The sequence below is a fragment of the Girardinichthys multiradiatus genome, chromosome 20 (genome assembly GCF_021462225.1).
Source record: "Girardinichthys multiradiatus isolate DD_20200921_A chromosome 20, DD_fGirMul_XY1, whole genome shotgun sequence".
Classification (NCBI taxonomy): Eukaryota; Metazoa; Chordata; class Actinopteri; order Cyprinodontiformes; family Goodeidae; genus Girardinichthys; species Girardinichthys multiradiatus.
In genome coordinates, this window is record NC_061812.1 from 36,925,774 (window position 1) to 36,949,198 (window position 23,425).

At 38.1% G+C, this 23,425-nt stretch overlaps 1 protein-coding gene across 4 annotated transcripts in view; it reads left to right on the forward strand.

Moving 5' to 3' along the window:
- Window positions 1-23,425, forward strand: part of slc2a9l2 (solute carrier family 2 member 9, like 2) — a 195,884-nt gene that overhangs the window by 153,609 nt on the left and 18,850 nt on the right. For all 4 annotated transcript variants that reach the window (XR_007035272.1, XM_047346454.1, XM_047346453.1 and 1 more), the window contains one exon: window positions 6,156-6,283. Coding sequence is in view for 3 of the 4 variants with exons in the window: in XM_047346454.1 (XP_047202410.1) it covers window positions 6,156-6,283 (128 nt within the window). In the remaining variant the exon portion in view is untranslated. The remainder of the gene's footprint in view (window positions 1-6,155; window positions 6,284-23,425) is intronic.

Here is a 23,425-nt window from a genome sequence, read left to right on the forward strand (position 1 = left end):
CGGCTTGTAGAGCTGGGATTTACTTTGAATTTTTTCAAACTGAAAGGTTTTATTCACTGCTACCAACACACAATTCTTTGCTTATTAGTTGTTTGTAAAGCTGTTTTTATGTGCCGACCATATAGTAAAATATGATCTGAATTGTTGGTGTGCTAACCTAAAGTGTATTAGTGTAAATAAATAATTTTCATAATCTAATAAAAATTATCTGATGGATGAATTACCAATTAATTAAACCCTCTATTACATATGTTAAGAAGCACAGAGATTTCAGTATATATCTTAAAATTAACATGTATTTGTCGTGGAAGGATCTTGGGTCGGACCAAAGTGCAGACAAGAGCTCGGTAGCCGCATCATAGTTTATTCCACACTCGAACAAAGCGAAGCATAAACAAAACATAGTCATGGCAAACGTAGCATAAACGAAGCATAGACAAAGCATAGACATAGAAAAGGAACCAGCGAGGAACTAAACAAACAGAACAACTAATATACACAGAGCACAGAGAGGGGAACAAAAGGCAGGTAATCAAAGAAACAGGGAACAGGTGAAACAAATACAAAGGCTGAGGATGGGTGAAAGGACTAAACAAACAGAAAACACAAACTAAGCAAGAGAATAAATCAGAGGAGGAAATAAAGAACTAGAATAACTATGAACTAAAGTAAACAGAGAAACTAGAGGGGAACATAAAAACAATAACTTAAGAAATAAACAAAGAGCCATAAGGAGAATCTAAATTACAAAATAAACCATCAAGTCCAAAATGTCACTCCATGACAGTATTTAGGATCAGCACTTAAAGGACAACACTTCCATTGCAAAGGAAGGAAAGATTTCAAGAAAAATCATCCAACTGCTTATTACCATAATCCTGACAGTAGTTTAATTGTATAATATTGATCTAACTAAAACCTATTTACAAAGTTTTTAATTATGATAAAAGAGAAACACAAACACATTTAAATAAAAATTAAAAACCTAACTTTAAAGAAAAAGTTACCAGCTTCACAGGAGTTTAAAAACAGAGGATTGTAGCCTACTTCTGCAAACAACAGAAAAAAAGGAAGATGAGTTAAACCTGTCAGGTGCCAACACCAGAACCGCCACTATATAACAGCATCAATTGCCTACTGTGGTCAAAAAACTGGACTGTTGGTTCAATCTGGAACTGCCTGCAACTACTGTCTCTTCATTCGGTTGATGAAGAAACTACGGCACAACCAGCTGTTTCTGGCTAAATGGTCACTCACACTGGCAGCAGTTTGTTCAGGCCTAGTTTGAGGAATTACTTGGTTTCACACTTTGAATTTTGAACGAGGTGTGATACAAAGATAAAAAAAAACACTTAAAAAAATAGATATAGGTGACGGTTAGCACACAACAGAGGTGGAACAAAAATCTGAATCTTGCTCAGCATTACACAAAAACAAATGAACGTGGTATTGTATTAAATACCGACAAAAACCATTTTGTGTAGCAGAATCTGGCAGACTTGTAAATTCCTGGCTTTGACCAGTTCGGCTTACTGATTCATTGATTATTAAGTATTATTGTCCTTTGTCTTTAACAAATAAGGAGATAATTGCTTTTATACATACATATATTTTCACATGATTCATCTTGTTATTCATTAAAATGTCTTGAGAACTTTTCCATGTTTTGAAATTTGACCTTTGGAGCAAATCTTTGTTCAGTTGCAACACAAAGAATTGAATTTGCCTTACAGTACAGGAGTTAAAGATTTCGGCATTTATGAAGGATCTAATGTTATGCGGTTAGACTTTTATTGATGTCAATTCCATTGACTTTAAAAAAAAAGAAATTTACTTTCAGTGAAAGCATAAGTGTGCATGTCTTTGAGAAAGGTGCAGTGCAGGACGGGGGGCTCTTAAAGACAGGTTTGTGTGTGTGTTTTTAAACTAGGTTACACCGAAAGATGCTGCTCTCTGCTTAGATTTGCTGTTTAATAATCAGTGACTGAGTTTTGCAGTGTTTGCCTTAAGGGCAAACTTTCTTACTTTTATCCTACATGATTCTGCATGTCCTCTCGTCTGAGGCCCTTCCAGAACTTATGCAGACCAAATAACATAAATGCCCCTCCCTGAGCTCAGAACCCCGTTTGAAGACCAGAACATCCCTTAGTAGTGAGGGTGCTCTTTAAGTCTATGTATGTGTAACACATTAAAGTTGTGAGGCCAAAAATGGCTTGGCCATGTTATGGATTATGATTGTTTGAAGTTTAAAAAAAAATATATGTAGTTAGCATTAAATAAGGGAGCCACGGCATCATGTAGTATCAGTATTTAATTAAAAAAACACAATTAAATGACTCACTTAGCACCATACTTTTATATTGATCTTTGGTTTGGTATTTTGAATAGCTATTTTGTTTCCTTGTGACCTTTTAAAGAGTTTGGATGCAGTGAGGTTTGAGTAAGTTAGAGGGCATTTTAGAACGTAGCTCAAATGAAGTCTTTGTAAACTTTGAGCTGACTTACTATGAATTGAGAAACTGTGAGCATCTTCACCTTGAGTTAAGTGGATACCCGAGTGCTGTGAAAAGTCATCATCAATGGATTGCGAAAAAACGAAGTTGAGGTTTTTTGAAGTAGGTCACATATTTTTTTAATAGTGACAGCAGTAGATGATAAGCTGGTAGGCTGCATGGGGAAATGTTGTGCAATGCATAACTTTGAATGCACCACTCTACTTATTTCACATATAAATACATACACAACTGTAGCGTTTAGATATAAAAAAGGTGTTAAAACAAAATAAAGTTTTTTCACTCGATATACCGGCAAAAATATTTAATAAAAATACAAATGAATTAATGTCTATTTCAACGTGTAGTGATTGAAATTTTTCTAAACAAGCACTTTGCCATTTTACATGTATATATACACAGACACACATATGTATATATATATATATATATAATGAAAGTAAAAAGTGTTTCTCCTATCAGAAGGATATCAGTGGAATAGCCTCACCTTTCAGATGTAGAAGATCAAAAAGGTATTTGGGAGGGAGTGGAGCAGCAAAGAGAAAAAGGAACTTGTCTATGAAATTGGCAAGGTTAGTCGACCAGCCCACTATCGCCACGGTCTTATAACCAGTGGGTTGCCGGTTCGGCTATGTCTGTCTCAGTCGTTGTGTCCTTGGGCAAGACACTTCACCTGCCTTGCCTACTGATGGTGGTCAGAGGGCTCGCTCGATGGCGCCTGTGTATGGAAGCCTCACCTCTGTCAGTCAGCCCCAGGGCAACTGTGGCTACATTGGCTACTCTGGGGACTTGACTTACCAAGTCCCCAGAGACCCCAAAGCACTTTACACTACCAAGTACAAGCCATTTACCATTTACCATGTTCCGTCTCCATGATAACAAAGCATCGTGTTGACCTCCAGGTCACGGCAGATTCAACCACTTTACATTAATGCTGGCTTTTTTCTGGGATATGTGCAACAGCCTCAACATATAAGTTTCCTAGCAGAAGTACCATTTATATACCGCCTGTATGAAAGAATGTTAGCTGCCATCATCACTGATACATCCATTTTGATTCAAAACCATTGATTTGAAGCCTGTTGAAACCAAATACGAAACTCTCTTACCTGCAGTTGTGAATAATCTCTGCTGTTATCCAATGGACAAACTTTAGCTGAAAACTAGTGCTGTAGTTGCTCCCTGCAGGTCAGCTCTTAGCCGTGTTAGCTTCCTTCAAAGTTGGGGAGATTGGTTCAAATTCAGAATGTCAGTCAGTCAGTCATTTTCTACCGCTTATTCCATAGTGGGTTGCAGGGAAGCTGGTGCCTATCTCCAGCAGTCTATGGGCGACAGGCTGGGTACACCCTGGACAGGTAAAATTCAGAATGTTTTATAAAAAATCCAAACTAATCTACGTTCACAGAGTCTGTAACAGAGTCTGTTACCATGGCAATGCATTCACAGTTTCTCAAAACTTAGGGTTAACTTTCTCAGAGCTTTCTTTGGATTACAGCAGCGTTTGTTTCTGAGACTGTTTTGATGTATTTAGATGCTCCTCGCCTGAGTTTTTCATACACTTGTTCATTATCAAGCCACCCATTTCCACTCACTGTTACAACTCTTGTTTTCTTAGTCTCAGAATCTCGTTTTTCTTGTCATGTTTTCTGTCCAGGTTTGTTACCTTTTATTTCATTCTTAATTGTTTGGGGTTGCCTGTTCCTTCATTCAGTATCTATATTAGAACTGTGGCCACCAGAACCTACCCTTTTAGGATATATATTTCTACCTGGAAACAAAAATTAAACACTTACACACTTGCATTGTGTTTGAATGTTTTTCCCTGGGTGGTTTTATAGCCAGAAGTGCATCCACTCTGATTAGTGCCCAAACTATGAAAGAGATGGATGGATGGATGGATGGATGGAAGGATAAGTCATAATTATGCAGAACAATCAACTCCATTACAAAACAGTAAGGTATCAACAAGTGTTGAATTCATGGGTGTTGAAAAGGCAGACCATTGTTTTGTGAAATCTGATCAATCTCAATTGTTTTTTTAAAAAATTTTTTTGCACTAGATCCCTTTATTTTTCAATAGTAGGTAGACAGGAAAGAGGGCAAAGAGAGGGGGAGACATTCGCCAAATGTCACCGGGTCTGGGACTTGAACCTGGGACAGCCAGATCAAGGACTATAGCCTCTGCACATGGTTGCGCTTAACCCCTTACACCACCAGCGCCACGCCCACACACAGTTGGTTTTGATCAGCTGGCCACATTTATTAAGCATCATCTTGTTCAAAGAATGGTATGCTTTCTTCTCACGAGCAATTATTTCCAGCAGTGTGCTAAGCCCTTATGTGAAAGCCATACGTCTTTGTGTTCAGCTGAAAATGCCTGTGTGGTTTGTTGCTCATTAGCTGCTAGTGAAGGAGCAACTTTGTGACAAAAATAACTGTTAGCTGTTAGGATTAAAAGCCTAACTTCTGATTTTATTTTATTTTTTGTAAGTATCTTACCTCAGTTGATGATATAGGTGTTTTCTTTTCTCTGAATTGGCAAACTAATCTACTGTTAATTAGGCAGTTCATGTTTTAAGTCATACCAATAAAACATGAGGTTGTGAAAACACCCACAGCAATACATATTAATTTGTAATTTTGAACTACTTACTCACAGAGTTACTAGGGTAACACTGTTAGTTAGCTTAAAATATTTAGAAGTGCAGGTACTATATAGAAATATAGTAGTTCTATTTGGAAATTTGGATTCATGCTGAACAACTTCCATTTTTCCTAAAGAAAAAATGAACTCAATTTTGCCTCAAGTGAAAACGTTTGTTGTCACAGGTTGTAAAACTCCAGCACTCAAATAATCAGAAACAGTCTTTTTCCACACATTACCACATTATCTCAACTATATAAAAGATATACGTATAAAATTGTTTACTAATACTGAATAAAATGAAACTGCCTTTAGGTTTTGGTTTCTGTTTTACAGCAGGTCTGGATGATTTCCACCTTATGTGCACCTTTGTGCACCTTTTGAATTTTTTAATTTATTGTGTAGGATAAATAAATAATCTTGGCCAAAATGGCTCAGTCTAAGTGTTCTAAACATAGACGAACTCAATCAATATAATTCATTATCTATGCAAATGTTGATTCACTATGTTTAAACATCATAGCAATTTTATAACTGACAGAAACATATTTTCTGCTGGAGTTTTGCCTTTGAATACACCCTCATTAGACAGGTCATACTTGTATCTCAATTTAGTGGGAATTGTACTCATCATCATCTGCTCTGATTTGTGAATATTTTAAAAGAGTTGCAACCATATGTTTTTCTGAGTTTGATTCAGAATAGTATGTAGTTGGATTTAAACTCAGTGAAATCAAGGGAAGTGTTTTATTATACAACTGAGAATTCAGTCCTGTTTCCAAAATTGCTGATTGACCTTTCCAGTGACTACAAATATAAAAACAAATTCTGAATCTGCACCAGACTTTGTTTTTCAGCCAGCTGCGAGAGCAAACAATAAAAAGTTATAAATGAAGGGGTTTATTTACTTTTCCAACTAAAGCCATTTGTTTCTGTTTGTTGCTGTCAGCACTGTGTTGTAACTAATGGTCCATATATCTTTTTTTTCTCTCCTTCAGGTGGCATCCCATTTATCCTGACTGGGGAACTGTTTGAACAGTCTTACAGACCTGCTGCTTTCATGATCGCTGGCATTGTAAACTGGTTGTCCAATTTTGCCGTGGGCCTCTTATTCCCCTTCATTCAAGTAAGATCTGTTGTTAAAATGAAAACTAGTACACACTACATAATTTCTGGTATTGGCAGAGCTGGAAATAAAATGGATCAAGTGATCTTTGCAAGAGAAGTAACAGTAATTTATTAAAGTAAATGTAAAAATAACTTAATTAAAATGTACACAGGTATAAATTTATATAGATTTGTTTTGCAATAGAAAAAGGGTCTCATATGTGCACTGTTGAAAGGATATGTGGTGTTATTCTCAAATTTGTTGTATTAAATTGTAAGCCTTAGAATGTAACATACAATAACAATATCAATCACTACATTTTAATACTGAATATTGAAATGTGACTCCTTTAGCTGCAATATCCTACTGTACTCATTTTGCCCCTATACACATACGGATCCAATGGAAGCTCCATCCAGAAACTTAAAAAGTTAACTGATCAACCATAATTAATCAATACCAGACAATGCTGACAACAGACTCTTCTGGTTGAAAGGTGTCATGGAGTAAACACTCAGTCATTTTCAGGTTTATTAAGATGTTTAAAAATGAATAAATAGGACGCTCAAAAGGTATGAGCTAAATATGAGAAAATGTTGAAACATGTCTATGGTTCATTCAGCTGGGTAAGAATAGGAGAGATTAGGCTGTGTGGTTTTTTTTTTTTTTTGTCTTTGACTTCTGTCTGTAATGGAACTTGCTGGATTTGTAAATATTAGCAGCCTTTTGGAAATCAGAGTGAAGTTACAGATCTAGATTATCTAGGAAGTACACATAAAGACTGCTGCTCTGAAGCGCTGGCAGAGCTGGCATCACTATGTCCAAACTGGCAGTGAAAAATAAAGTGGACACTGAGACTGACTTCTGCCTGTGCTTCAAAATAGTGTGAAAGTTCCTTAACACTGTTATAGTAGCTGATTGGACTGCATGAGACAGCTTTCTTTGTGTGATACTGCACACACAAGCATTGCTCTTTGTTCAACATTGCACTCAACTCTAATGGGTCTGTAAGTGAGCAACTCTACCTCAGCTGCTTTTCATATCAGGCACAGAAGAAGCAGCATGAAGAAACAAGTGAAGATTGAACATGTAGCAGCAGCACATGGAGCATACACTGAACCAATAAAGGCCAGTGTCTGGATCACCCACCTGCTGACGAGTTATTCGTATTCAGAGAAAAATTGGTAACTTGGGCAGTCATGCAACATACATATATTTGGAAAAAAATCATATTCAGATGAGTTCATATTTAAATGATTCATTGTATAACTATGGTGTTTACTGACATAAACAGACAATTTATTCACCCTTTTCAAGAAAGCGTCTTATTGAAACAATTACATTGAGTTTGAACTTTCAGTGCTACAGTTAAGGTATTTATCCTTGGGATGGTTACAAGTTTGATGTTAAGCTTTTAGAAGCTGTGGGTTCTAATGCTTTGGGAAAACATTGCTGACACTGGATAATAAAGCAGGTACCTTCCTTTCAATTGGAGCCAGAGAGGAATCATGGGTTCCCATCAGTTCTTGGGTTTATCTGTAGCTGAATGGGATGTGGTTTTGCTGACTGCGAGGCCCACACTGCTGCACCCTGATTTCAGTGCAACCAGCAGTACCAGCCTATCATTGTAGATGTTCTCTGTGTTGTTCCAAAAGCAACAATTCAAACATAGGAAACTTAGTAACACGGAATTTAATAGCCTTTCCACAATTACAGAATGTTGTCCTCTTGGACACCCTTCATTAACAACTGTTACAACTTTAACAACTTCTTTGTTATTTTATTATTTTTTAATATTATATCTTCGTATTCTTGAGACCATAGTAATTGCCGACTTAACTGGCACAGCTGTTGAGTAAAGGAAATAAGCCCGAGGGTTCAGTGAAGTGTTTGCTTTTATTACTCAGCAGGGATTAAGGGATACAAATTTTATTTGACTTGTTAATGAGAAAACATCAGAGGCCTCACATCACATGGAAGAAAGTACTAAAGCTAAGTGTTGAAATAAAAAACTATTCTATAAATGTTAATGTAGAAGATAACTGCATTTTAAAATAAGGTGTCACAGACGTTTTAGATATGCCATAAAAGAGGCTGTTGATCTTTATTATTAAAAATGTTGGAAACTGTTTCTTGATCTAAATCACAAAGGCTAGTATTTGTTTACTTTTGGCTTGTTTTAATGATTAGTCTTTTACTGGATGTAAGCTCAAGTTGCTGTAATGGCTAAATTAATGTAATGGCTATAATGGCTAAATTAGTGCCAGGTTTTCAAAATAAGCTGGTCCCTTTGATTTTATTTTCCATAGGTTATTTACGGTATAAAGTTTTGTCCTTGTCCTTTTTTGAGCATCCAGCATATGTTTGGGCACTGTTGTAGTGTTTTATGTGGCCTATGTGCTGTTTTTTTCTCCAGAGTACTTGTTCAAAAGGTGAAACAGGCGAACGGTGATACATGACAAGATGATGAATGCTTAGTCATGAGACCCACTATTTTTGCTGTATAGACAGATACAAGGTTTGTATTTATTAAACTGAAAATAGCTGGTTTTGTCATATTGTGTGGTTGAGAAGGACCAAAATGCAGGCAGGAGGACGGGAGCCGCATGGTGAGTCGACAAGATTTAATAATAATTGACAAACACTTACAGACACAGGCAGGGTAACAGGCAAGAACACTGAGACGAGGAACTAGAGAGATACGCAACAGCAAATGCAGAGTATCCGCTCGCGAACAATGAAAAACAGAGAACTTAGAAATTATGAAATAAAAGCCCGGTTTTCAATTGGTGTAAAAAATACATCGAAAAACTACTCCACAAGTAACTAATAATAACCCACTCTGAACACAAACAGAAAAAAAGAGTGAAAAAAATAAAGTATAACTTTAACAAACCAATCCTCTAATCCTGTTGCACAGGAGAAAATAAACTGTCACTGTAACCCTGTTAAAATGTACAGATTTTGCATTTCAGAGGTAAAGTGATAAGGATGCAGAACTGATAGAAACCATGTCCAGAGTCTTGTTTCCGTTTGCTTCTGTCTCTGCTTTTCTTTACACTTTTATAAAAATGGTATGTTACAAAATACATATTTTCCCCAAAAATGAATGGAAAACCATTGGCATTTTGGCAAACAAACTCTTCATATATTTAATGAGCAGCATTTTGCATGCTTTTAAGGATTTATCAGTGGTGATGAGCTCCAGATCTTTGTGGCTTGAAGGCCTCCTTGCCATCACCCTAATTTTAGCTCCTTCCACAGATTCTCCCTCCCCAGATTCTCTATCAAGTTCAGATTCTCTAACAAGTTCGGACTCTGGTTGAGCCACTCCAAAACCTTAATGTTACTTCCAGTCAGGAGAAACATATTGGTCAAATAAAAATAAATGTTTTAACTAGGGTTGCTCTATATTTGGCAAACATAATGTAGCAATATTATTCTTGCATGTCGCAATGATGATTTTGATTATGATTTACTCTAATTTTCCTAACTACTCTGTTGTTAATCATCACAATTTTTCTACCACTCTCCCTAAGTTGTATCTTGGTCAATGAGATTTTTATCTGCACCCAAAATATTATACTCTACCGAATATTGCAACCAGTGCTTTGTGATATGATAGATTAAGATTGACATCGGGAAGAAGATTGTGATCTTATATTTTGTGCAGCCCGACATTAAACCTAAATCGGCCGAGGGCCTGAATAATTCTGGGCGTTTCTTTCTCTCTCTCAGTCTTTCTCTGTCTTTACATTATATATACAGACCCATTCAATACATTAGAATATTATTGAAAAGTTCCTTTATTTCATTATCCCCATTACTAAGTGAAACACATTACATAGATTAATTACACACAGACCAATATTTTAAACCCTTCCCTCTCCTCCCCTTAGTCAAAGTTTGAGAGAGGAGATGGAGGTTCGCTTCTTCACTCACAGACATTATTAATTCATGTTTTAGGTTAGTAATGTGGAAAACTTGTTAACCAGCCCCCCCTGTAAGTGTAAAGAGGTGAATAAGGTCGGTAGTGAGTTGGTGTTTATATATTTAAGCAGGCACGGAGCGATTTCTATCGGAATCGCACAACAACAAATAAAACTACTACTTGTTATGAAGGACGAACTGCATGGTCATCTGATAAGGAGGTAGTCAGCTGACTAAACAGGGATGCGCAGAATGCGATGTACTTGGTGGTTAGCCCACGCAGCTGTTAGTCTGGCATGGCTTGGAGCTGACCTGCTTGAAAGAACCACACTAGAACTTTTGGATGCTAATCTTCATCCCATCATTATAGGATGGTGCTATAGGAAGGATTCAGCTGTAAGTAAACATGTAGCATGAACACTTACATGTTCTTTTTATTTTTGCTGGCTTCATTGCAACCTCCCTGAATCGGGCTGGATGTCCCAGCATCCAGCTAATGGGTTAGTTGCCCAGCCTGTATCTACATGTCGCTAACTGATAAAAGCAAAATCAGTACAGAGGTTGGTTACCGTGAAGACTATGGCCACTGGCCTGTGGGGAGATATTCCTGACCAATGAATCTCACAGATTGCTGTTTTTTATCTTCAATTCTCAAGATGATTCTACTTCATTAAAGTCACCTAGACAGGAGAAATACAATTGCTCTACATATATTTCTAATGTCTTTGAAAACGATAAATAAGGCCCTGTTTAGACGACAATGTTTTCTGGTGAAAATGGAAAAGTTTAGTTGTGTTTCTACTGTACATTTACACAACAGCACTGCACATTTTGAAAATGGCACAATTTGATTTTCCAGGGTGTGATGGTTTGAAAACCTACTGGTCTCTGTTTGTCGTTTAAATGGGAAAAATTTAATCTTTCTTACAGGGAAGCCCTAGGTCATGTGCAGTATGAGTGAAATCAGTAGAATTTATTGCACACACGCACAACATAACGGCTGTCAGTTTAAAACCCACAGAGGATGACGATATCAACAATAACAATGCTGCTAACTCTGTCTAATGACAGTTCTCCAACCGGTTCTCGTTTCTCCCCCGTTTTGTAAACAGGAAGTATTTGCACATGTTCTTGAATTTCAAAGTACATACCGCCAAGTAATAGCGTGTCGGCGGAATTACACCATTTTCACCATGTGAATGGAGATTGTTACAACGTTGTCATGTAAATGTGTTAACAGAAATGGGGGGAAAATCCCGTTTTCAATGGATTGTTGTCGTGTAAATAGGGCCTGAGTTACTTGGTACTGGTTACCTGTTAAAATGTGTTCTACATTCTTTATAGACTTTAATTTCATCTGCATCATAATCAGCAGTAGTTTTGAATTTTAACACAGATTTTAAATGTCACCTCAAGAACTGTGGATTAAATATTGATTTTTAGATTGTAATCTTGGAGTTTAAAGGCTTAAACAGTGAAAAAAGAGCAGTTGAAAGTGTTTTAACAAAGAAAAGACTTTTGGTCTTTGTTTAAGAACCCTTTAATCAAATTCTAATGATATTATATTGCAGCAAAGGTCACCGCTTTCCCATTTATCCTTTTTTATAAATTATGGTCATCTTTGAAGCACTCCAAATCCTCCCAAAGGAGCTCCTCTTAAGATGTGCTACTTTAGAGCAAAGTTATGAGCAAATACCATGGTTTAAGACAAAGGATTTTATTGGTATTTGAGAACAACACATTTTCCTTCAAACTCCACTGATGCATCCAAAAACTGGCTGTTGTGTCAGGCAAGTTTACATCACTACTTACAGTCACATTGTCTTCTCTCTTTCCTCAGTTACTCTCAGTATCTTATATTGCTTTCACAGCTTTTGTTTTTCCCCTTGTTGACCTTCAGTCTTTACTTTTGAAATTTATTCTGTGAGTTATTCACTTTAGGAACTTTTCCACGAAGCCCTTACAAGAACTAATGCTTAATTTAGAAGTACAGTAGAGTTTAACTTTGACATTTGGTTAGTTACTATTTCTTGGTCAGTACACTTCTTAACATGAGGTAATCAAACAATATGCTGTTGGAAGGTGAGTCCAACAGAACATCTTACACAGAGTGATTTAAAGATTTTGATGGGGTTTACCAGATTTACATATTTATACTAGCAAAGACTCCTCAGATGATATTTGTGTAGATATTCATAATCATTCTTTTTGGTTGGCTTTACTTAAACATTTGTTTATTTTTATTTTTTTTAACCGTGTCCTGTCCGGCAGAGTAGCGCTGAGAATTGTTGTCTGAGTGCCAAGAAAAAAAACAGATTTACTTTCACAAGTGGAGCATTACACCTACGCTTTATAACTCTGCTTTATATTTATAAAACAAAACTTTATTAGAAACTGCTTTGGGATTATTTCAATTGTTACGGATACGGAGACAGAAATGAAAAGGAAAAAAATGAGAAGCACGAAAGAGAGAGAGGTGGGGCAAAAAGGAAAAGGGGAGAGAAGGAGAAAAGAAGGGAGGGAAGAAAGTGTCAGGGGTAGTGTAGCGGAGGACCCCGGAATGCAGACGGACAGGCAGCATGACGGTAGGTGAATAAACTGATTTAATAAATGAAACTTACTTCAATTCAATTCAATTCAAATTCAAAGATACTTTATTGATCCCCGAGGGGAAATTAGAATTCCAGTACAACCCATCCAAACATACATCATGACACAAGACAATGGGGGGGACGGGTCACCGAGGCTTTGCTGCCCGCTCACAGGCGCTGCCCTTGCTAGATGAGAAAAGAGGCCACATTAGGTAAGTAGAGGGGAAAAAAAATCATATTTCACACTTTATCCTTAGCAGGATACAGTTTGAGATTGCAAAAAACCTCAGCACAAAGAAGCAACAAATTTACAAAACAACATCATGCTGGGAACGGTGAAGGTGGTGTGAGGGGTGCATATGTTTATCTTGAGCATGTGTGTGTGTGCAAGTGAGTGTGTGCAAGTAAGTCCATGAAGCACTGTCACAGAGGCCATTGTCCTTGATGGTTCGTTGGAATGTACATCAACCAGCTACAAAGTTCTGAGCAGGTCCACAGGTGTCCTCAGGGAAGGGAGGGGGCAGAGGGAGCAGAGCGTCATGTTTACATAACTTCCAGGAGAAGTTGAAGATAGCCAGCCATCAAGGCCGCACAGGGGAGCCAGATTCAGAAAAACAATAATTATTTGGGTTAGGCTGACTCTTAATTTTCCGTCAGCCTTGAGAGTCTCACTGGTGCTTCTCAAAGGCGAATCCAAATAGACAAATTCCTGGTCTTTCTGCCAGATCCAAGCGAACAACTTTCTCCAAGATTTGTACCATTTCACCCCTGAGTCCAGGAACCGCAACCCGCTTGTGATCCTGTATAAGGATCACATCCAGTCTGCGATTCAGCTCACGTAACATCTCAGTCTGAGTGTTGATCGCTCTGAAGATCCCATCACACATGCCGGGCAGCCTTACAATGGCCAGAACAGCTGCTGACATTCTCCGAATTTCCCGATATGCCAGGTAACCGCTGACTCCAAAAAGCAGAAATCCTGATATCAAACATCCAATTATATACACATCTTCCACATCCTCGACTGACATTATCGACAGACACACAATCCTCCACTTCTGCCAGGAGTCCATCGTGTATCCGGAGAAAAATGTCCCATCCGGGCAAGTGGGCTCTCCCGACCCCTGTCTTCTCGTTGAGAAAATTTGATCAATTGCATTGAGAGACCAGCTGACCAAATCCATAATTTGGAAGAATTTGGAAGATGTGCATAAAGAGGCTCCAAAAAAAAGACAGGCGTGGCATAAACATTTACATGAGTCGAAACAGCTTGAAGTGATCCATAATGTTTCCGCGAGGAATGAACAGAACAGATGTGTATATATAGAACAAGAACCAGGTGAAATGAGGAGACTGAATGCTAGGTGCAGGTGAACCGAATGAAGTTAATTGACAGACAGGTGAGAACACAACGTGACTGGAACAAAACAGAAATTCAAGTATACAAACTAACAGAAACATAACTAGAAAAACATGAAAGTAAAGCATAACCAGATCCAAAAACCTAACTTGACAAAACATGAACTAGAAGGCAAAAACTAAAGCATGACCAGGAAAATAACAGAAGCATGATTAAAAACCTATCAATAATGATAATAATAATAATAATAAGAAGAAGAACCCAAAAATACCCACAAATCATGACAGAAAGAAGGATGAAGAGAATACAAGATAACACCCTGCTTGCCTCTACACCTACAGAAACATTCATGTTAACATCTTTATTACCAAAAAGTGCATGGTACTTATGAATGCAAGATCAATATAGAACATTTGTGTATCTATTAACACCTGATTCTAAACACCTGTGGCTCTGAGTGTGAGCGTGCTTGTGTATACAAGGTTTCTCCATAAAAATAGGCAATAGTGAGTGTGAGGAACCACAGACCTGCCCCACAGACCTGGGACAGATACGGAGGACAGATACGGATGTCTATGGCTTGGATCTCCTCCGTATCTGTCCTCCGTACCCGGGACAGATACGGAGGAGATCCAAGCCATAGACATCCAAAGGCCCCCCAGTGCACAGGAACCCAAGGAGAGGCATTGCCCAGACTACCGCAAGCCCCCCAGAGAAGAGCAGGGGAGTGTCCCAGGGCAACCACCCAGCAGCCACAGTGCAGAAGCCCCAGGGAGCTGCAGCGACGAGCCCACAGGCCCCGCCGGCAGCTGTCTATGCCGGAGCAGATCCAGCCATGGACCCAGAGACCCGAGACCCCAGGACATATCACTCCCCAAGCAGAGGCCCGACAGAGCCCAGGTGTCCAGGCCCCGGCAAGCAGCCACCAGGTGTGAGCCGGCACACACCAAAGCACCAAGCCCCAGACACCGAGAACCACAAGTACACCAGCAGACAGAGACACCAACCACCGGCAGGTAGTGTGGCAGGGAGGAAATAGGCCCCACATTTGATGGGGACTTAAACTGATCCAGGAGAGGGAGCAGTCCAAGTCCCGACCTGACACAAAAATCACCACACAGTCACAGTCACACATTCCCACCCTCATGCGTACACATAAAAACACTCACACCCACACACCCAACGTAAAGACAAACAACAATCGTCGTTCACTCACTCACACTCCCCACACATACTCTATACTCCGAGGCGACTGTGGCTCTTGATACATCACAAAGACTTGCTGTCTTGGTCACAGATGCGCCAGCAAGACATGCACCAACAATTTGTCCTCATTTGAACTCTGGTATGTCACCCATAATGTTGTGTGCATTTCAATATTTTGAGCAAAACTGTGCTCTTACCCTGCTAATTGAACCTTCACACTCTGCTCCTACTGGTGCATTGTGCAATCAATGAAGACTGGCTACCAGGCTGGCCCAATTTAGCCATCAAACCTCCCATGACTGGAGGCGACTGTGGCTCAGTAGGAAGAGTAGTTGTCTTGCAATCAGAAGGTTGTGGGTTTGATTCCAGCTTCCTCCTGCCATAGGTCGATGTGCCCCTGGGCAAGGCACTTAACCTCAAGTTGCCTTCCGATCTGCGTATTGGTGTATGAATGTGTGAGCGTTAGTGAGTGCAATTGGGTGAATGTGGCTCTAGTGTAAAGCGCTTTGAGTGGTCTGTATGACTGGAAAAGCACAAGTTCAGACCATTTACTAAAATGACAGGTGTTTCAGTTTCATTGTCCAACCCCTGTACATTTTCCCTATTCCCTAAGGTCCCTACCACCTCTTAAACAAGTTGTACATGTTTTCTGGTAGATAATTATGTTTTGCTTTGAATAGTGTTAGAGCTGTTTGCAGTTTAACAATGTCAGTACGTTTAAATATTTTTGATTTGATGAATAGTGGGTTGCTCTGTTCGAGACAAGCTGTATTAATGATTGTAGCTTGGTTTTCTAAATGTTGCCATATCCTTCTGTGCAGTAACTCATCAAGAGTAAAACAAAGGAACATTACAGAACCTAAGGAGCTTTTTGACCTAAAACCAATATGGCTTTTTTCAAAAAAGAGATGTTTTTTGACACTTTATTATTCATATATTTGATAAGAGGTTTCCGGCTGAGCTTATAATCAATAATAACACCAAGAAATATATAGCCAGGCCCTTTTTCTATTTTCACTTAATTCAATTGTATTGCAAATTCCACGTTAGACCTACAGCTCCCAAAAACAACATTATTTTAGTTTTATTAAGGGAAGTTTGTGTACATCAAACCACTATTTTTTGTCTAAACCTTTCTTCATGTACATTCCTTATCAGTTGATTGACATTACCTCTGGCATTAAAAATATTTGTGTCAATAGCAAATAAAACTAGTTTTATTATTTCTGAAATCTTGTATGTTATTAATATACTTTATGAATAATTTAGGCCCCAACAATGACCCCTGGGGAACCCCACAAGAAATGTCCATGTATTTTGAGCATACATCTCTCAGCAGCATTTTTTTTGTTGTTGTTATCAGGTATGTCCTCTATTGCTTCTAGGACAGCTATTTTTGTTGATCGCTTGAACGGAAACCATACTCACTTTCAATGATCAATTTATGTTCTTCAACGAATATATCCAATCCATTTTTTTTAACACAGATTACAGTTACTGATCTGCCTCAGGGACCTTCTGTCAGCCCTACATCCAGTCTGTGTTTTATGCAGCTCTGTTGCCGGAGTGCTCTGTGTTTAACTTATGTTTAGAAATTAGGATTCTTGCCGTGAAGCATAGTTTTTTCTTATGACAAGAAACTCAACTTGGTTCCTGATAATATCAAGGAAGCATCTTGCTGTCAGTCCACATCCTCTACAACTCTATTAATTACCCTCTCAATTAAAATGTGTGTTTCCACCTATCAGTAAAGTGCAGAAGTTTAAATTATTCTCTTCATTTTTGGCCCACGACTAAAACAAATCTATTTTTTTTTCTGTACATTGATATTATTGCTTCAATATGGCAACTTAAAACATTTTTTTATTTGTTTATAATACAAAAACATATAAGACTGTTGATGAGTTCCAGTTCATCCTTTCTGGCATTTTTACTTTATGAGGTCAGCTTTTTATCAACCTCATAAATTATTCATTTTAGGTCTAAGCTTAGACTACTTTTAGAAAAGGCAAAGAGAGCATGGGCTGAGAGTCAGTTTTTGGTCAGTGACCTTACTTAGGTTGTAAAAAAATCTCCTTTCAGAATTTTGCTTGGACAGGTGGGCTCTGTCAGCGACCATAAACTGTGATAGAGTGGAGGGCACAAAATTACTGAATTCCTAACATCATCTGAATAGAAAGACTTTCTTCAATGAAGGATTTTTTCTTCTCGGAGATGGCTGGAGTTGCTTCACAAATGCAAATGAGGGAGATTAAATGGTAAATGGACTAAACTTATATAGCGCTTTTCCAGTCATACAGACTGCTCAAAGCGCTTTACACTAGAGCCACATTCACCCAATGGCACTCACTAACACTCACACACCAATCGGTAGGCAACTTGAGGTTAAGTGCCTTGCCCAGGGGCACATCAACATATAGCAGGAGGAAGCTGGAATTGAACCCACAACCTTCTGATTGCAAGGCAACTACTCTTCCTACTGAGTCACAGTCACTCAGTAGGAAGAGTTTTGCCTGATGACAGTAAGGAAAGTCATCAACTAGGTTGGTGGTTGTGGTCTGAAGAAAGTTGGAAAAATTGGATTGAAGATAATATCTGGGCTGCACAATACCTGCTCCATGCCAAACCTGAAATACCATCCAAGGAAGAAGGTGGGTGTAGTTGGGTAGAAAAAATTTGGCCATACAATGAGAAACTGCAAAGACTAAAATATTTCCTGCCCTGAGCTCACGCTTTGAGGAAGTATCAGCTGACTGGATTAACAACAGATTTATCAATAGCTAGAGGAAGCAAGAACAATATCCTGGACTGAAACCAAATCCATAACCAGCCAAGTAGCAGAATGGATGTCTTCTGTAGGCTTTTAATAGTAGGTTAAGATACTGATATTAGCTGCCAGGTAATGCAAAAAGAGGTGAGAGACCTGGTCTAAGAATGTGTTTAGATTTTTGTAAGTGTATCTTTGATAGTTAAGGACATTTATTTACCTGAAGTTTTCTTTAAAAAAATGTAAAATATCCTCCAACTCTGAGGTATCAGTGACAGATATCCCCAGGATCGGTGAGGCTTGGTAGGAAAGGGTTAACCTGTATGGCTCCTTGATAAGGAAAAATAAAGGGATCACAACAGTAGGGATCATTTTCCTACTATTACACCAAATCCAAGCTTCACAAGATAAGCATGAGGAGCAATGCCAGTGACTTGGTTCAGCCCCTTTTAATCCAGGCACAGAGGGCTGACTGCCCTGACGGGGAATTAAAATTTTATCTATGCCTGTGGAATACAAAGATCCTGCACAGAGTGAGTGGATGCTGCTTAACTCAACAGGGGTTGGAAAGCTTACAACAGTATTAAAACTGCAGTAGAGAGGAGTTAAGCCTGGGGGGGGGGGGGGGGGGGGGGGGGGGTACAAAAGGGGGTGGAGGGTGTTTCCCCATTGATGCACCACCTATTGCAGTGGTGTGCCATGATCGTGCCTCTTTCACACCTTGGCTCATACCCCCAGGATGAAGGTTCCCCCTGCAAACACTGATTGTAGCTCCCCGGGTTGTGTGCTGGGACAATTTTAAAGAGTGTCCAAGGTAACAGAAAATAAAGCTACAAGTCTTTGGGAGCTATTATCTTTAATTCTTTTCTGGTCTGGGGATTTATATATATTGTTTGCCCAAAAACGTGCTGCAGTAAGTTGTAAAAACTGCAACCTTGTTGCAGAGGACCAGATGGTGACTTGGTTTACTCATAAAATCAAGCACTATAAACCCCAAATAATTCTGCCATTCTGTTTTGGACTTAGAAGACACACTTCATGTGTTTGTGAGATTCACTTTCACACCCATTTAAAAAATCTACGCAGTACATTTTTAGCCATTAATTTTTAACGTGTTAAATGCTAAACTAATTTTCACAAACCATATGTCTCTTGGGATAAACATAGCTGGTTGGGCAAATTAACAAATAGCAGATGGACAGGTAGGCCAAACTTTCTACCTTGATATATAAAGATTAAAACAGTCATTTAAAACTATTAACTCTTTTTTGCAGCTCAGTGCATAAAATGCATAATTGCTCTTGCTGGCACCTCTGAAACAGCAAGTATGAAACTCTAGAGACAAGAGACTATTAGTATTCAGCAGCTTGTAAAATCTACTGCATCTGATCCGCACTGAAAATGTGTGGAGAGGATCTATTCTGAACTAGATGTTAGGAGTTTGTAGGAAAGACAAAGCATTTCTGTATGTTCTGGGTTTGCTTCTGTCCCTCTTTGGTCTCTTGCTTCCTTCCTTCATACGGTTACCTTTGATGTTTTCAAGTGATCTTTAATGTTTCGCCAGGGGTCCTGAGTGAGTGTGTTCTTCATCATAAGTTCACAAGCTGGATCCAGCTGGCTGTGACGTTCTTTGAAGCTACATTTAATCATCTTGGATTGGTGTTATGTCTGCTTGATCTCAGGGAAAAGGTTGCAAATGTAAGTTCTATAGCTTTGCGAATAATTTGAAAACCGAACCATCAGATAAATTGCATTTTCATATGCTTGATACTACCCATTTTTATTCATTCTTTGACCCATAACTAACCTATAAAATAACACCATAAGTATCTACTCATAAATGTAATTACATAATGCAACATGCATCAAAAATGTTATTGAGTTGAACAATGCCCTTTATTTTAAAACCAAATAAAATTACTCATTCTGCTGCTTACATACTCACTCATCAGCCTTGTGCTCTTCCTATTCCTCCTCCAACCTTTTGTTGCTCTGCAGTAGACTGACACGACTGACGTTCTTTCTCCCAGGGAGCTTTTTATTAAGCATATTCAACTGTGTCCTGCTCCCGTAACCTGTTTTACATTTTCAAACAGCCATAAAAATAACTGTCCCCTCCTTCGTTAATGTTGCTCTTTCCTTTCTGTTTAACAGAACTCTTCTCCAAGGTAAAGTCAATTCAGTAAAAATGAAGTAGTTTGTAATTAGATTTAAGTTAATCATGTTCTTATTTCACATTCTCGAGCTTAATCTGAATAGCATCCAGATGTTGATTCATATTGGCTTTCAAAATCTGGTAAACGGTTGTATACTTTTTTGGCGGGAATTTAAATCAGAATTCAGCTTTATTCATTAGACTGGAGGGTTCTAGGAGGTTTAGTTTGCAGTCTGATTAAAATTCTTAATATACATCTGTGAATCTTCTTCACACATTCTTCCAGAAATGTATTCCCAGCTGAGTTCTTCCTAGATCTTGTGAATGGTTTTCTGAGCATCTCTCTCCCTCTTGCTAATCCAATTTTGAATAGTTTGTTAAATGAGTTGTAATTCCCATTGAGTTTTGATCATGTCTTTGATTTTTTTTTTTTTTTTTTGCAGTGTTAATTCTGTCTCTGCTTTAAGAAAGGACGAATCTGTGGATTAATAGCACGTCGCTTTTCCTCACATAAATCCTATGCCAAACAATGTCAATATTTGAGATTTTAGGGATTTAATTTGAACATCAGTAAGAATGTTCTTGGAAATTTGCAGCAGTAAAGATTTCCTATTCAAAATGTTTGAGCAATAATAGAAAGCTACTTTATTTTTATTTCATTTTTCCAAATTGTGCTTTTGGTCCATTGAACACCACAGTTAATATAAACTGAAACACAACCAGAAAAATTATTTTTGGTAAGATGTTATTGTAAATTGTTAATTTTGGATTTAAATTACGTCGACACAATGCGGTACAAAATAATATAAAATACAAAGAAAAAATGTGATAGCAACAGAGAGTCTGACATTAAAGTGCTAGTTTTCTGAAAACGTTATCCCAGAGAACAAAGCAATACATTTTAAGAAAAACTAGACACTGTTTGTGCAAAAGTACATAGGAAACAAAATTTAAAAAATCTACTACTTTTATCAGAATAATCACTTCTCATACATCTATTACACAAAAGATATGCAAAAATATTCACCCCAAATGTGTGATTCTGAAGTTACTTATAACTCATCTTAGCAGCGTGACCTGCCTCCAGATGTAAATAATGGTCTGACATTATTCAGATACTTTTTTTGGTCATATCACAGCTATATTTATGTGTTTTCTGTAAGGGAGTGGGTTTGGGTCAGCTTGCAGGGAGATACTCGGGAGCCAGAAGGTCAGGTTTTGATCCATAATTTATTTAAAAGGCTTGAACAGCGCAGGATATTCTGCCAGGAGTTCAGGAAGCAGGAAACAAGATATACGGAACTTACGAGAGCTGAACAGGAACTAGGCTGACGGGGATTCTAGGAATAACGCAGGAGCATGACAGGTGAATAGCAGGTATTTAGCAGAACGAGGCGACGGGGAACAAATGAAACCGGTAAGCTTATATTCAGGGAAGGTGAAACAATGGGAACGAGAGGAGTAATTAATCAGATGAATGCTTACAGGTGTGCTGGCCAGGTGAAGGAAACTGAGGTAATGGAGGTTGCTATGGTGACTAGAGCTAGAAAACGCAGAGACAGGAGGGGAAACTAATACTAAACTAAACTGGGAGGAACAGGGAAAGAAACCTAAACATAAGCTGACGTAGAAAGTAACTCTAGAAAGAACTAAATCTAAGGACGTGGAAGGGACTACTTAAATAAGCAGACTTACTAAATGACAGAATATAACTGACTGACAGGAACTAAAACATAAGGGATAAACGAAGAGAACTATTACTATAAAAACTAATCAAGAGGGAACTATTACTGTAAGGCAAGGCTCGGGAAGGAACAACTAATAATAAGGGGAACAAGCAACTGGGTAAATAACACAAGGGGTCTTAGGCCAAAAGGGAAAGGGAACTATGGGCGAGGGGAGAAAGGACTACTAAAACTAGGGGGCAGGAGAGAGAACAAAAACTAACATCAGGATGACAGAAGGAATGAACAAACATAACTACTAAACCCAAAGAAATAGAAACACCTAACTGAAAAAGTAAACAACACAAAACCAAAACAAAGTCCAAAATGGCAGATGCTGATACTTTCAAGTAAAATTTATTTTATTATAGACAAAAATGTTTCTTTATAAAATCACAGGAAACTGCTAAACATTTGATTCTATGCTGTTTCTGAAAAGTGGTCTCCTCAGGTTTAAAGGTCTTATTTAGTTCCAAAATGAATTTTATCATTACAAACAACACTCAAAAAATTTATCAGAGGATCTTTACACTGGTTGCCAAGAATGTTGGCCTTATACTAATGGGCCATGATATTCACACTTTGAAGGATAATAACTTAAAAACATCTAGCAAATGTATTTGGCTCAAAATATCAGTATATTTGCTTTGTACATGAATATATGATTTACTTATACTTGATGATATGATATATGATTTACTTTACTTATAGTTATCCTCTGTAACAACATTAAAGATCTGTATTAATCAGTTGTATAAATCTTCCTATACAGATTTACAGTAGTTTATTGTTGAAGATGAACCTAATTTAGGCTCTTTGGGCCTTTTAAAAATTTCTTTAATTTCACGAACTAGAAACATAGCAATTGGTAAAACTAATTTGTACTTGTTAAGAGTGAAGTGATTCTGTTTTTTATTCAGTGGAAATAATTTGGTTTTGTTCAGCCCCTCTTTAATAACCCAATGATGAACCATTTCATTTTTCTGGCAGCAACCACCAGACGTTTTTTTTTTTCTAAATCTCCTGGCATTTCAGAGATTTAATAATGCAGTGAACACAGAGAGGGTTATCAGAACCTTCAGACATGAAACAAGCCCGCAGCATTACAAATCTTTCACTGTACTTGACAGTGGGCAAAATAAGGTTCTCCACGTTTTCACTTTTTGCTTTATGCGGACATTAGCTTGATGGCTAACTACTGGTCTCCCTCATCTGACCAAATCACATGGTTGAACTCAGGCAAAGTCAGAGTAGTGTTTAGAAAACTCCACATGTTAACACTTTTTTTTGGTTGGATAGAAAAGGCTTTCTCCTGAGATGCATTTTAAATCATGTACATGTAGATATCACACAGAGCATATAATTGGGACTTGGTGACTTCATGATTCTACTTTTTGCTGCAGTTCTCTAACATTGAGGAAATTGTT